The following is a 15,562-nucleotide window of genomic DNA, read 5'->3' on the forward strand; positions in this document are numbered from 1 at the left end:
CACGGAGTTGGGTTAACGTTATGAGAATAAAACAGACACAAAAATCCTGCACTACACTCCTACATGCATAACATCACCCAATGAGAATAAACTCAAAACAATTTATATTAGCTGTCAAGAATAATTCATTAACACACGTTATGTAATGTTTGGAATGTTTCAGAGTCAATACAAGTTGTATATACAGTACTACTCTTAAATGCTTTTTGTTAAAGATCTTACATCAGTCTTATTTGAGCTATACAGCTTTGTATTATTTCTATTTTGGCAGCTTTCGAAGTGTGTATTTTAATGTTTATTACACTATGCTTCAGACTTTCATTGTAAATGTTTTACTGTACAAATAAAGTCATAACAAGTCAATGTTAATCTTTCTGGAAATCGAGAGTTCACTGTATTGAACTCACAACATTCCATTAAACTCTGATTCAGCAGATGTTCACAAGGGAGGAGATGACCTTCTCCAACATGTTAATTACATGACTTGAAAGCAAAACACAACTCAGCAGGATATAACTTAAGTCATGCGTGGGCTGATCTAGTTAATAAATCACTGCTGGAATTAGATCAGGGTAAAGCTGCTACACTTCCGGTGATGGAGGCCAAGATACATGCCAATTGTTTTTCAGCAGTTTTACTGATTATTATTTATTCTGTTTGATAGTTATACAGTGAAATGTTTTAAATGGAATATTCACACACAAAGGTGAAACAAAACTTCTAAATTTTCTAAATGATTTGTATCTGCTTATCTAGTATCTGTATACTAATCTGTGGCTAATTGAATGGAATATTACAAAATAGCTTGGTAAATCAATTAAATGACTGATTTGCACATTGCATATGGAAAAACATTTTTTGTATTTTTTTTGTATTTTTATTTTATTATTTTAAAAAAAATGACAATAGCATGCAGGTTTATATGTAGTTTGCTATGTGCTAAACATATTTAGGCTTATACAGTTTAGTTCACTTGCAGCAGAAATCTTTTTTTTTTTTGGCATTATGGCTATAGTATGGAAATTCAAGTTCATCTCGTTATGTTTTTTGAGACGGAATGTCAACACAGCTAGTGAGTGATGGATGCACCTGTCAAGCAACTGTGTGGGATTTCTCTTTATATATCACATGCCTACTTAAATACCTGTTCACACAAAGGACGATAATGCCAAAGGTTTAAAACTGTTCTAAATTTAAAAAAATTGCAACTATACTCAACTATAACAATAACAGCACAGAGAAACAACAATGTTGGAATCACATGATAAAAACACTGACAGCCAATCAGAATCCATCTTGTTTTGAAGCGATTTAGAAAACTGCAACGTGCTTATAAAAAACATAATAGGGAAATCATGTGTTGGGTTGGACGCGGATATAGTTATCTTTATAGTTATCTTTATCATTATCACTCTTGATGTGAACAGAGCTTAAAAATGGCTTGTTTATTTTCTCTGTAATTAAAAACTGTAATAAAAAAAATCATGTTTTTGTTAGAAAAAGCACAAAGTTGCCATTTAAATAAAGCATTTGGTTAAAAGTAAAGATTTTAAAATGTATAAATGTATTTCAAATGTTAATGGAAAATAATGATTCTAAAATACTCGTCCCCATGTCATTTCATCATTTAACAAATGTTAATGCTAAAATCTAAACAGTTTGTTGTTCTTGTTTGAATAAATGTTTGATTCACCTGCTGTACTTACAGATAAATTATAGATATCAAAGACACAACAAATACAGTGATTGTGTTAGTAGTTTGTGGTTTTAAGCTAGTGCTCTCACTGAGATCTTAACTTTACTGCACACAGTCCGCATGGAATCAGTTCCACTGGCATGAGCAGTCCATTGGCTCCTGGTAGTAATAGTCCACCGTAGTGGCATTTCGAGTGCAGTACAGCTGAATGATGCGGTTTTGGAGGCCGTTCTCACGGCAGCACTTGCAGAAACGTGCATGACTGTTAATGTTAAAGTTGAAGATGGTGGCAGACGGACATTTTCCATCACATGAGTACACAGTCACCTGAAGAGAAAAATAAAGAAACATGATGTTAACCGTAAACTCTACAGAAGATGAATTACACTCTATTGTACTGTATTTCATAGATAAGACAGAATAGAGAATAGAGAATCATAGTGTTCATAGCGTTCTTTCACACTTACAGGTGCGTTACTTCTACAGTCATCTTTTCTGATGGTGGTCCTGATGGCGACTCTCTTACAGGTTTTACCATCTTCTTTGCCTACACACACACACACACACACACACACACACACAGAAACTGTGACTTACAAATGAACACAAACATGGCATTTTGTGTTTTAAGACAACATGAAACTATGATTATAAGCCATTTTTATTCTGGAATGTGACACAGAGTGGAAGAAAAGATACAAAAATGTATTACATAATAAATAATAAAACAAATAATATAAATTGTACTTAATTAAAAATCGAAAAATGAGAAAACGTCAGCAGGACTTTTTGATCCATTTTTTTATCCATCTGGATTTGACTATTGTTATTTCTTATTATTGCTGTAATGTTACATTAACTAGCATTACATTATACATATATATATATATAAAAAATCATATTATTAGCCTGATTTCAGAAAGGCTGCATTACCTACTGTTTTATATACAGTATATATATATGGAAGAATGAGCAATATGTTTAGGAACATGCACAAATACATTACATTGACTTTAAACATACTCATACAGTACTTAAACATGTGTGTGATATTTTGATATAACATTATTAATAATAAAATACATATTAAAAAAAAACTTATTGATGTTTAGTAGTGCATTTTCACAAGCTTAGAAATATTCATCTATGATATGTGGCCTGTTTTGACAGCTAAACCAAGTTTAATCTTTGTAAATGCAGCTATAATAATGAGTCAAACACACACACACACACACACACACACACAAACACATTAACACAGCAGGCTCAGTAACTATTATTGCTGCACCTTGGGGGCTCCACTTGATTGACATGTCAGTTACCATGGTGACATTTGTCTGACAATGATCGAGTGGCATCATTGAGAACTCAACTTTTCACCCATATGTCATTTTTGTTTGTATAACAATGATAAAATGAAAGGTATTTAACTCTTTTGAGGGCAGTGTTTGAGTGTTATAAATTTCAAGTTCATTCATTTTGAAACAGAGATTCGGGAGGTTCAAACGGAGGACAGGTTTTGAAGATTTATCAGGGGGTTTCTACAGAAAATAAATCTAGACTTCACAGCTGTGTGTCTGAGAGGGTGGGAGGTGAGATGTGTGTATGCAATGCAGTTGTGTCTGTTTGTGAATTTTACACAGATGCTCATGAGTGTGAGTATCATCATTTTTATGAAGGTACAGTTCACAAAAAGGATGATTCTGACACTATTTACTCATCAATACTGATGTTTTTTAAATAAAAGTTCATTATACTTCATTATGCTTTCAAGTCCCTCCCCCAAAACAACAATTTAAAAAAATTAAAAATCTAAGGGAAAAATTTAAAACTTAAGTCTATTTTAATAGGAAAATACAACCAAAATACATATATTCATATCTAAAAAATGGTCATAAAAATAAGCATCAAACCTGCTGCAAAACCTGCAGGTCATATCTGAATTAAACATAAGGGTGTTGCATGAGATTTAAAAAATGTTTTTTTCATTTGTTTTCCACAGAAAAAAAAATAGTTTAAGAGTTTGAAACAACATGAGGGTGATTAAATAAAATTCCTATTACAGGCCAAATGTCTCAAACACTTAATCAATCAGTTCACTCAAACTAAAAGAAAATAATGGCAAGACTGAAAGTGATAAGTGCAAGATATTTTCTTCAAAACACACACAATGTTATGAGACACAGATAAAGATAATTCAGTAATGAGTGAGTACCTGTATCACAGTTAGTACTAGCAGTGGGTGTTACTGGACTAACGGAAAAAGGCAACAAACCAAGTCCAGCACCTGAGAAACACACAGGGGCAGGTTCACAAACTCACAAGTCGATAACAAACTCTTTTAGTCGAAGTCGCTCGTAAAGCTTCCAGCACGCAGCACAAACACAAGAGCCCCAAACCAATGCAAACACACACAAACCTGCGCCCTCAAGCGCCCTCATGCGTAAAAAGATGCACAGACCCACCGCTTACACAAAGAAAACATACCAGTTTGTTGGAAGCAAATATAGCACATAGCCAGCAAAGGCACATGCCAGACATGTTGAGTTTTTCCTTCAAAATCACCTCTGAATCCCTCTAGCATGCCATGCCAATGTAATCAAGACCGCTGGCTCTTATCTAAGAGTTTATTAAAAACAGATTCATGCAGCATTTTCCAATATGCTTTCCTTGGTTTATAAGTAATCCAAAAATACATATACTACTATTCAAAAGTTTTGAGGTCAGTATTTTTGTTTTAAGAAATTAATACTTTTATTCAGCAAGTATGCATTTAATTGATCAAAAGTAAAGCAATTCATAATGTTACAAAAGATTTCTATTTCAAATAAATGCTGTTTTACAGTTTTCTATTAATCAAAGAATCCTGAAAAAATGCATTCAACACTCAAAAAAGAAAATAAGAACAAAAAAGAATTACAACACAAATAACATCAAACAAGCAAGGATCATGTGACACTTAAGAATGGAGTAATGATGCCGAACATTCAGTTTTGCATAACAGGAATAAACGACATTTTCCATTATATTAAAATTAGTTATTAAACAGTTATTCTCAAATGTAACAATATTTCACAATATTGCTGTTTCTTTTGTATTTTTGATCAAATAAATGCAGCCTTGGTGAGAATAAGAGACTTCTTTCAAAAACGTTTGCTGGCCCAGAATTGTGAACAGCAAGATGTATGTAAATATAAACATACAAAATAAAAAATTTATAAAAAGCTATAGACAAAAATAATCAACTAACAAATAAATACATCTACAAAAGATTACGTTTTTATAAAATGCAACCCAAGACAATAAATGCTCAAATATTTGGTTATTTGTTTTTGTGCATTTCAATTAAATATTGTGCAAAATATAGAGATCCCAAACCTTTTAACCTATTCATTCCCATGACTTTTCAATTATTTTTCTAGTTATTATTAAAGACAGCTGGATAAGGATTTTTAAAAATCATTTAATAACGAATTCACTCACAGTTCCAAGCCTATTAAATACTTTATAGCGAAAAACAAGCAAATGTGTTAAATGTATTATGTTTCTGTAACTTGTTTTTAGATTTGATCAATTTCCATTACTTTTTTAGGCTTAGATATCACAATTTTAAAATTCATTGACATTAGAAAAATATGAGAACCCAGATGTCATTAAGCTGATCAAAAACTAAAACATGGCCACTGAAAAACCCATATTGGTAACTCAGACAAGCCATTACTGTACATACTGATTCTGATTGCACTCATCTGAACCTGTTTATACTGTACATAAAGCACCAAGCTTTGACAAGAGGCATTTAAAAACCACAAACACCAATCCCATAGCACAAAATCCAGCTTGAGCCACAAAAGACAAAGATAAAGTTAAGAATGCATAGAGAGGAGAACCATATAGCAATCTGGCTTTCATTAGTTTTCATCACAAAAACCCTGTAAGCACTTTGTTTTGTGCTGAAATATATCAATTTCTTCCTAGATCATGGCGTGTACACTCATTGTATTATAGAGAGAATTGAAAACAAGGAAAAGCACATGAAATTGAAACTGAAAGAAAAGAATGAAAGAGGCCCGTGAGATGTGTACAGCAGCGCTCATTTTTTCCCCGGGACAACAGGGAGCATCTAACCACAATGCAACCAGCAGCTAGTAAAGCCCAGCACTGCTTCTCCATCATGCTGTTCCAAACAGCCCCCAGCATTCCCAGAAAGCACAGCCAGCCCCAGACACTCTTACTTACATGTCTTACAGCAACCGTCCACATACGTTTGAACTATGCCTCCATTCTGAAACACAAAGCACAGAGCTTAGAAAAACAACACAAACTGTTACAGAAAAGCTATAAGAACGCATTGATTTTAGTCAGACCTGAATACATTCTGTGTCATTGAAAGGAGGACAGACCACTCCAGAGGCCAGAACTACTGCGCCTACCGCCGTCTCCACACAGTCAAAGCGTGTGCAGTTAGCCACCCATGAGCTTCCTGCCTGCAAACCACATCAAAATACACTCTCAGGTTAATGCATGTGTGGCTCAGGCTCTTTGGATTTCATGATAACAACGATGTGGTTTTGTGTGTGTTTTGACCTAGGGTAGCAATACTTCTGTGGATAAATTTACTGAAAAATGCCCCCAGAAAATCTGAAATTTCCATTTGTGCACATCCTCAAAGGGGAAAATGTTCACAAATAAAGTGAATCAGAATCAGATCAGAATTTCATCTTACGTTTTGGTCATATGAGTATCAGCAACTGCACCAAATTGCATATTTTTCTCCTGAATAATATTGAGGTGTTTTTCCTTCTCGAGAATGAGCTCCATATTCTCTTACAGTATATCATATTATATGAGCCATAAAAGCCCAATGTATCAAATATCAAATACTCAACAAAAACACATATGCATATAGATTTAAAAAAAAATATTTAGTCTGAAGGTTCAATAAACTCTTCCATTTCAAAAAATTAGATTTTTCTGACTATGATTTTATATGTCAGGCTTGACAAGCTTAACAAAAAGTACCAGATGATGAGTGTAGAATACCATAAATACTTCCGTAGTCCCGTTTTCACTGGGATATGAGCATGAGATGTTTTTGCAGGAGCCACAGCACACATGTGGATCAGAGGATGGGACATAAACCTGATGCTACAGTAACAGAAATATAAAACAGAATATATATATATATATAAAGCAATTTGAAATATAAAAGCAAAAAAAAAAAAAAAACATAATAAATTCATAACACACAATGTAATGTAATGTATGTAAATATAATACAGTATTGTCCAAAATAGGCCATATTCAACACTTCTGAAGCATTGTTTATTCCCTGAAATCCACTTCTTGAATGTTATTCAAATTTTCTTGCACCAAAACCCTTAGATGGCTGAAAGTGCTGCTCACCTCTGTTATGATTGACTATATTGTACATTGACCTATATTGACCTATTTTCTTTCATCTTATATCCCTTTTCAAATTCATTTTCATGAATTTCATGGAAAATCATGCCACATTTTTCATATTTGTGGAAGTATCTGTTAATACATATATTAAAAGTAGCATTAGTCATGTGACTTACAGGCTCACACTTCTCAGAGCAGTTAGCAGTGGTGACCTCCATGGCGTAGAACCCGGTGCTGGGGTCTTTATGTGTGAGGCACTGAACAGTGTAACACAGTTCCCCCTCAAAATATTGCACCATAGACTGGCCCGGGTTCAATATCGTTACGCCCTGAAACAGACACACTTCTGCCTTCTCTACACAAACATACACACAGAGACACACAAAAAAACAATTGTATTTCAGTTTCACTGAATAGTGTGGCATTTGGAGTGTGTTAGTGTTTGTACGAGTCTTACTGCAGTGATACAGTGGGCATCCACACGGGCCGCCGGGGTCTGGTTCCTCCACTCTCAGTTCACCCTTTAACACAAAGGTCACGTTATAACACTGTGGTTACAGGGGAATTCACTATGACAGTATTCACACACAGAATACATTTTAAAACACTTACCACAGTGCAGACAGGAAGTGTAACGTTGTGACACTGACATTCTGAAAACAACAAATGTTACAAATGAAACTAAGTATATTTAAAAAAAAAAAAATACTTGTATGGCAATAGCACGGTAAAGTGATGGTATTACATGGAACCTTGATTCATAAACTACCATTTAAAAGTATGGGGTGGGTAAATTTTTTTTGCTCACCAAGGCTGCATTTATTTCTCAAAACAGTAATATAGTGACATATTATTATTGTGTTCTATTGTAATATATTTCAAAATGCAATTTATTCCTGTGATGCAACACTGAAATTTCAGCATCATTACTTCAGTGCCACATGATCCTTCAGAAAAATATTATGTTGATTTGCTGAAATGTTCTTTCATTCTTTGATGACTAGAACATTTATGAATACAACAGAAATGTGATGAATAGAAATTTATTTGAAATACACATATTTTGTAACATTACAAATATCTCTACTGTCACTTTTGATCAGTTTTTGCATCCTTGCTAAATAGTAATATAAATTTCTTAAAAAAAAAAAAATCCTACAGACACCAAAATTTTGAATGGTAGTGTACTAATAATATCTTGCAATTTACATTGTACTCATGTACAAAACACATGGCAACAGCATGTTACATTTTAGTGTAATATTTCTCTATCTTTGTGCTTGTGCATGCTTTAGTTCAGCTTTATTTAGAAGAGAACTGTTGAAAAAATATCCACAGACTTTTTCTAAATCAACAAAAAAATAATAAATATTCACAAAAGGAATAATAGTGCATAAAGGGACAAAATAATGCCTTCTAAAATGTCAAAAGGATAATTGGAGGGTTTGAGTAAGTCTTATTCTGTAGTAAGAACAGTATAATTATCTTGATTATCTTAAAAACAAAAAGAAGTCGCTGTTTAGATATCTAGGCAAGTGTGCATGTGTCCAGTACCGCAGTGTGTCTCTGGGCAGCAGCTGTCCGGCACAGGTCTCTTCACCAGTACAGCTCCAGTAGCACAACTCACACTGGGCTCAGGACACAGACTCATATCACACACTGAAAGAGCAAGACACAGCCTTTAAACACGACATGCTTCTCCTTTCATTACGAAACACAAAATGACTGGGCACTTCAGTACAGTGACTGCTTGTGTGTTTGTTCTAACTACCACAATGATACTGTGGACAGCAGTGATTAGTGGTGTTCACATCCACAGCCAGTATCTCTCCAGGCAGACACACTGGTACAGGGTCAATACAGGACTCGCACACTGCAAACATATTCAAATTATTACTATAGCATGCCACAATAAAATCACAAAAGATGATCATTTTAAGAGTATTTTATATATATAATGTATATTTTAAAGCATTATAAATAATTTTATATCTTTGTGTATTTATATACATATAGTATATATATATATATATATATATATATATATATATATATATATAATATATATATATATATATATATATATATATATACTATATACAGGCTTTACAATTATTAAATATAATTATTTTAAATCATATGTTTAGTACATTAATGTGTGTGTGTGTGTGTGTGTGTGTTCGATTATAATTAAATACTAAAAAAACTACCTTCTGAAAATTATTTTATTATTAATTATAATTTAATACAAAAATAAATGTATTGTCAAGGTAGAGATGAGAATGTCAGCTGTAGTATTCAAGTATTTCTAATATATTATTACCACACATGTAGCTGTAGCAGCAAGCTTGTGCCCCTCTGACCTCCACCAGGAATTGATCTTCTCTGCAGATCGGGGCAGGAACACTCTGACATGCCAGCGGATCACATTCTAACAGAGACCAATCAGAAGTCTGACCTTTGTCCACTGACCAAATAAACAGCCAATCAGAGTAAGGATTACATGAGCTCTTACCACATCTGTATTCAGGACAGCAGGACAGAGCGCTGTAACCAATCACCAGCTTGTCTCCATTCTCACAGCTGGGCACTTCACTCTGACAGATGGTGAGGTTACATTCTACACACAAAGACACAAGCATTAATCACGCATATTTTCTTGGAAATACTGTACATTTTTAATGTGCAGATCTGATTTGTTTCATCATTTATTTGGATGTTTTGTGCCATATCAGCATCTAAGGCTATTTTCATTGCAAGAACAAAAACAGATAAATAAAATTAATAAACATATTTATAAAGAGAATGGGGACAAACAAACAAGATAAATAATTTTCATGCAGAAAGATAAAATCTAAATGTTATGTGTGTACCTAATTAAGATTTTTGTCAACTTTAATGATTTTAAAGAAGTCTCTTATGCTCACCAAGACATTTATTTATTTACAATAAAAACAGTAATATTTTGAAATATTACTGCATTTTAAAATAGCTGTTTTCTATTGTAATAAATTTTAAAATGTAATCTATTCCTGTGATGCAAAGCTGAATTTTAAGCAGCATTATTCCAGTATTCAGTGTCACATTATCCTTTAGAAATTATTCTAATATGCTGATTTGCTGCTTAAGAAACATTTCTGATTGTTATCAATGTTGAAAACAGTTGTGCTGATTTTTATTTTTTATTTTTGTGGAAACTGTGATGCATTTATTCTCTTCTCTGTCTGTTTAGAGTAATTTAATGCACAACAAGCAAAGTAAAAGTACTAATTTCTTTAAAAAAATAAAATAAAATATATATATATATATATATATGTATATATATTTATATATATTTATATATATATACACACATATAAAATAGTACATCAAATGTCCCAGGATGGTACACTATTTCTGATGGATTTGTGGAGTATACATCCATGTGTGTTTATACCACAAATCTTCTTTGGACAGCAGACTCCTTCCTCCAGCACATCGACTGCATACTCTCCCTCCCTCTCACACAGCGGAGCAGGTTCATAACTGCACTCGGGTTCCACAGGAACCATACTACCGTTCTCCAGACACTTGAACAGACAGCAGCCACGCAGAGAGCCGTTCCACACCTCACCCGGGGCGCGTGGAGCACCATCGTTATCCGTACACACTGATCACATGAAAATAACAGCCCATTATCACAACAGCACTTTATTTTTAATGCGAGCAAACACATAGTGTGGCATTCTCACCGCACTGGTCCTCGGTGACACAGAAGGCAGAGTCTGCTCGGTGCAGAATGGTACCGCTTTTACAAACGCACTCCTCTCTGATAGAAGAACAGGTGCTCTCCTCATAGTAATCTCGGTTTTGACATGTCCGAGTCTTACATGTATTCACACAGGGTTTATATTCTTTACCAGGAGGACATTTGAGTGCTGCGTGTACAAACACATAACAAATATGAAAAAGTGAAAAAAATATGCTACCAGTCGAAAATTAAGCATTTAAGCAAAAACCTTTATGAAAAAGCTTCCAACCAGTATCTGTAAACACACTCACGGCAGAAGTTGCTTTTCCTCCAGCTGAAGCAGATCTGATGCGTGTAACAAATGGCCACATAAGCAGCCAGGAAGTCACACTCATGCTCTTTATAATGTAGGTCTCCAGCCCATATCTTATCACAGAAGTGTTCTGGAGAAACTTCAAAACAACATTTCGAAAAAATAATCCAATATAAAATGGTCAAGTCACATGTAGGGCAAGTATGAACGTTCACAAATTAAAAACAAAATGTCAAATTAAAGTAAAAATCTGTGTTGTTTTAGTACTCTTTATATAGTATTATAGTATTTATTAATATTATGAATTAGCCTTTATTTTATATTTAATTTTAATTTGTTTGCATTAGTAATTTTGTTATGGGCTATTTTGCTTTAATTTATTTTTATTTTAGTAAGTTTAGTACTTCAACTATTTAAACTTCAAACTTGTATTTACTTTTATTTAGATTTATTAACTTTTATTTCAGTTGCTAATGCAACATTTAAATTTTTTTATGTAATATTTATATTTTATTTATTTCAGCTTTATTTTAATTATTATAACTGATTTGTAATAGTTTAAGTTTTAGTCAGCAATAACAACAGTTGAAAATGGGAGGACAATAGAGTTATTGGTATAGAGTTATTGGTATATAGAGTTATATGGGCCAAATAATGTGTATCGAAAATGAAATTATTATTTATTTATTTACAATGTGAACCAGCTAAATAAGATTTTATAGCTAACGTTGACCAATAGTATTTTCAAATTTCTTATTAAAAGCAATGGATGTAAATAGGATGCCTGCACACGAATATGTATTCAAGCTTGTGTGTAGTACCTTGTGGTGACATTTAGAGAAAGGTCTCTGGTTGAGCATGGTGAAACATTTGGAGCAGTTGCCGGTGGTGCAGTTGTCTCCCACTCTGCGGAAGTAATCTGTATCCTCTGACGTATCCACCATCCATCCGTGCAGAAATACTGGGATGTCCTCAATATCCTGGACCACTGTACCATTGGGCAGCCGCAGGTCATCAGCTGGATTACCATCACAACATCCTGACAAAGAAAATAAAATGCTGGTAACAAAATACACCAAACACACTTGCATGACCACAAATGACCGAAGGCTGTTCAATTATTCAAACATGAAGCATGAAAAAACACATTTAGCTTCTAGAATATGACATATTTCAGAATGAAACTAAATAAATATTCATGCAGAGTGGGACATTTTTTATCTGGGTTTGGACATATTGTGAAAAGTAGGATATTATATTATTGTTTACAAATATTTTTCCCCATCCATGAAACCTGATTACATCAGCAGAAAAGTTTACATTTTGATGAAAGATTCTAAAAGCAATTTTCTTCTTTAGCACAAACATGCATTGATAATTTGTGCACAATAAGATCACAGATACTGATTAAGAAATTAAACAGGGACATATACAGTTTGATTTCATGGTCACAGTTGTCTACAAAACGCAAGTACAACACACTGACCACAGAGCCCCCTAGTGGAGGTGTTATCAGGAGCCGTGTACTGTAGGACCATGATGCCAGTGCTGTGGTACCACTTTATGTTGATCCCACCAGGTGTATTAATGATGTACATGGTCCCGGTGTCATCAATATTGAGGCTCTGCCTTGTAAGAGGAAGCCGTGCCGTAATCTGATTCACTGAAACCTGTGTCAGATCAAACAACAGAAATCACTTTTATGAGCCAGGATTACGTTGAGACACAAGATGCATGAATTACGATACAATTTTGACTTTATTTTGCTTGGTTAACAAATTTTAATTGCCATTTTCTTGGATTTTACAGAGTTTACTCAAAAACAAACAATATTATATGATTTAATGGCTGCTGAAATAATAGCTACTAAAAATACAGTTTTGCATTTTGTTGTGTTGAGAACAACATGACTTCATGACTAAACAGGTCAAATCTTGCCAGCATTACCTTCCGGTCCAAGCGGTTGACCATTATTCTGTACGATTGAGTTGTAATGTTCAGCTTCTTAAAACACAGACCAGAGGTTCCACCAGAGGGAGTCTAACAGGAAGAGAGAAGGTAAATGAGCTTGTGATCCTCATTAGGATGATTATAATACAGTAGATAACATTTGAACATAAATAAGATAAAAACACACTTACAGGTCTTCTGATGTAGTTCACACTCTGGAAGAAAAAGTCAAGCATTTAATAAAATGTGAAAAGCATATATAGATGACAGTACATTTCTGCATTGTAAAGTGATAGCATGGGTTTACCTCACTGGTTGGACATTTCTCAATGTGACCGACTATTTTCTCTCTGGGCAGGTGGACCAGAATATAAGAACCGATATCATACAGAGCCACATTATTCCCATCAAATGTGATCACACGCAGGTCAGAGATTATAGAGCAGCGGCCTGACAGTACACACAAACATTAAAAGCCAATAACATGACAAACTGTTTCTGAAGAACACTTTAACTTAATCAGTGTTGTTATTGTTAACTAAAACTATTAAAAATAGTTTTCATTAACTGAAATAGAATATAAATGTTAGATGAAAAAATTAAGGTCTGTGCACACCAAGAAGAATAACAATAAAGATAACTTTATTAGTGTCCAAACCAATGCACAATCATGTTCTGTTTATTATAAGAATGCACTGCAGTTTTGTCATCAGACGCTTTAAATGCTCAAGCTCTTTAAAGTAGGATGGGGACTGATTGGCTGTCAAAGTTTTTAGCGTTCATCAGCTGGGAAAAAAAAATCACTTTGAAAGTGATTCCAATTTAGAATGATTTTTAAAACTATATTTATTAAGTGTTATTTTTATAGTTATTAGTTATCGTCTTCTGTGTGAACAGACTTAAACTTTTTAAAAAAACCTTAAAGGGATACTCCACCCCAAAATGAAAATTTTGTCATTAATCACTTACCCCCATGTCGTTCCAAACCCGTAAAAGCTTTGTTAGTCTATGGAACACAATTTAATATATTTTGGATGAAACCTGGAGGCTTGTGACTGTCCCATTGACCGCCTAGTAACTTACACTGTCAAGGACCAGAAAAGCATGAAAGACATCATCAGAATAGTCCATCTGCCCAACCATAACGTTATGAAGCAACGAGAAAACTTTTTGTACGCGAAGAAAACAAAAATAATGACTTTATTCAACTATTCTATGTGTCTCACCACATCACCGTAGTGCCATTTTAGAGAATATCCGCTGAACGCAAAATGTGTACGCTATTCTGTGTCAGCTGTGACACAAGGATCATTTATACATGTATTTACACTTTGATTTGAACGAAAACAGTGCATCCGTGCAGCGTGGCTGACACAGAAGAGTGTAAGCGTTTGTGGTTTACGGTTGAACCACTGATGGCAGATGGACTATTCTGATGATGTCTTTCATACTTTTCTGGACCTTGACAGTGTAATTTACTTGGCAGTCAATGGGACAGTCACAAGCCTCCAGGTTTTCATCCAAAATATCTTAAAATTGTGTTCCGAAGACGAACAAAGCTTTTATGAGTTTGGAACGACATGGGGGTAAGTGATTAATGACAAAATTTTTATTTTGGAGTGGAGTATCCCTTTAAACGAAAATAAGAAATTTTGCCTTTGCAACTAACTGAAATAAGTTGAAAATAAATCAAATCTATATAACATCTATAAAACATTTTTTTTAAAAAAATACTAAAAATAACTTAAAATCAAAAAGGAAAACTAAAAATAAAAATAAAATACAATAGTATAGTATATAACTACTACTAAAATACCAGAGATATAAACACCTCCCATCTAGATCAAATCTGAATGGTCATGTGTGTATGGCTTACATGGGCACTGCCACAGTGGGCAGCAGGGGTCTGTGTTGGTCTGGATCGGTGTGCCCAGCAGGTTGCACTGTGGCTGGCTGATGTTGTATCTGCAGTGCTGAGAAGAATTATGCAGCATCAGCTGTCCATTAAAGCAGATGTACTCACTGCACTCATCCACACGCAATGAATATGGAGGCTGTATGGATACAAAACAGAGACAGACAGCACATAAACCCTTCCACCACCAAAAACTATATAAGGCACCTTGGGATGATTTCAGGTAGTACACATTGATCAGTTGTCTTTTCTGATGCCTGTTTTTGTGTTATATTATGACAGATTCATCAATTATTCACTGTACCGCATCTTAACTCATGATTCTTCCCTCAGGGCACCGACATCTTGGCAAGTGGACAGGAATGACTCAAGAACAAGGAGTTAAGACTGGAAGTAGTGTTCACCCTATGTGGATTACCGACTAATCTTTGAAGATGTGAATATTTATGAGCATGTGTGTGTAAATGTGTCATAGAGGTATCCAGGTCAGGGAGGGAAATGGGAGATGTCAACTCTAACTTAGTACTGTTGAATTCATCACTGATATCTCAG

General features: G+C 34.2%; 1 protein-coding gene across 1 annotated transcript in view; it reads right to left on the minus strand.

Annotated features, from left to right (window-relative positions):
* Positions 1–904: 904 nt before the first annotated feature.
* Positions 905–15,562, minus strand: part of LOC109097557 (otogelin-like protein) — a 38,429-nt gene continuing 23,771 nt past the window's right edge. The window contains exons 37-57 of the mRNA XM_042744491.1: positions 14,972–15,149; positions 13,403–13,545; positions 13,287–13,310; positions 13,093–13,185; positions 12,632–12,815; positions 11,967–12,184; positions 11,144–11,285; positions 10,834–11,019; positions 10,539–10,751; positions 9,618–9,722; positions 9,426–9,533; positions 8,874–8,975; positions 8,657–8,761; positions 7,715–7,755; positions 7,560–7,623; positions 7,279–7,457; positions 6,740–6,844; positions 6,064–6,183; positions 5,936–5,981; positions 2,164–2,243; positions 905–2,023 (exon numbers count right to left, since the gene is read on the minus strand). Of these exons, the coding sequence (XP_042600425.1) occupies positions 1,823–2,023; positions 2,164–2,243; positions 5,936–5,981; positions 6,064–6,183; positions 6,740–6,844; positions 7,279–7,457; positions 7,560–7,623; positions 7,715–7,755; positions 8,657–8,761; positions 8,874–8,975; positions 9,426–9,533; positions 9,618–9,722; positions 10,539–10,751; positions 10,834–11,019; positions 11,144–11,285; positions 11,967–12,184; positions 12,632–12,815; positions 13,093–13,185; positions 13,287–13,310; positions 13,403–13,545; positions 14,972–15,149 (2,637 nt within the window). The 3' untranslated portion in view covers positions 905–1,822. The remainder of the gene's footprint in view (positions 2,024–2,163; positions 2,244–5,935; positions 5,982–6,063; positions 6,184–6,739; positions 6,845–7,278; positions 7,458–7,559; positions 7,624–7,714; positions 7,756–8,656; positions 8,762–8,873; positions 8,976–9,425; positions 9,534–9,617; positions 9,723–10,538; positions 10,752–10,833; positions 11,020–11,143; positions 11,286–11,966; positions 12,185–12,631; positions 12,816–13,092; positions 13,186–13,286; positions 13,311–13,402; positions 13,546–14,971; positions 15,150–15,562) is intronic.

The sequence above is a fragment of the Cyprinus carpio genome, chromosome B18, assembly GCF_018340385.1.
Source record: "Cyprinus carpio isolate SPL01 chromosome B18, ASM1834038v1, whole genome shotgun sequence".
Classification (NCBI taxonomy): Eukaryota; Metazoa; Chordata; class Actinopteri; order Cypriniformes; family Cyprinidae; genus Cyprinus; species Cyprinus carpio.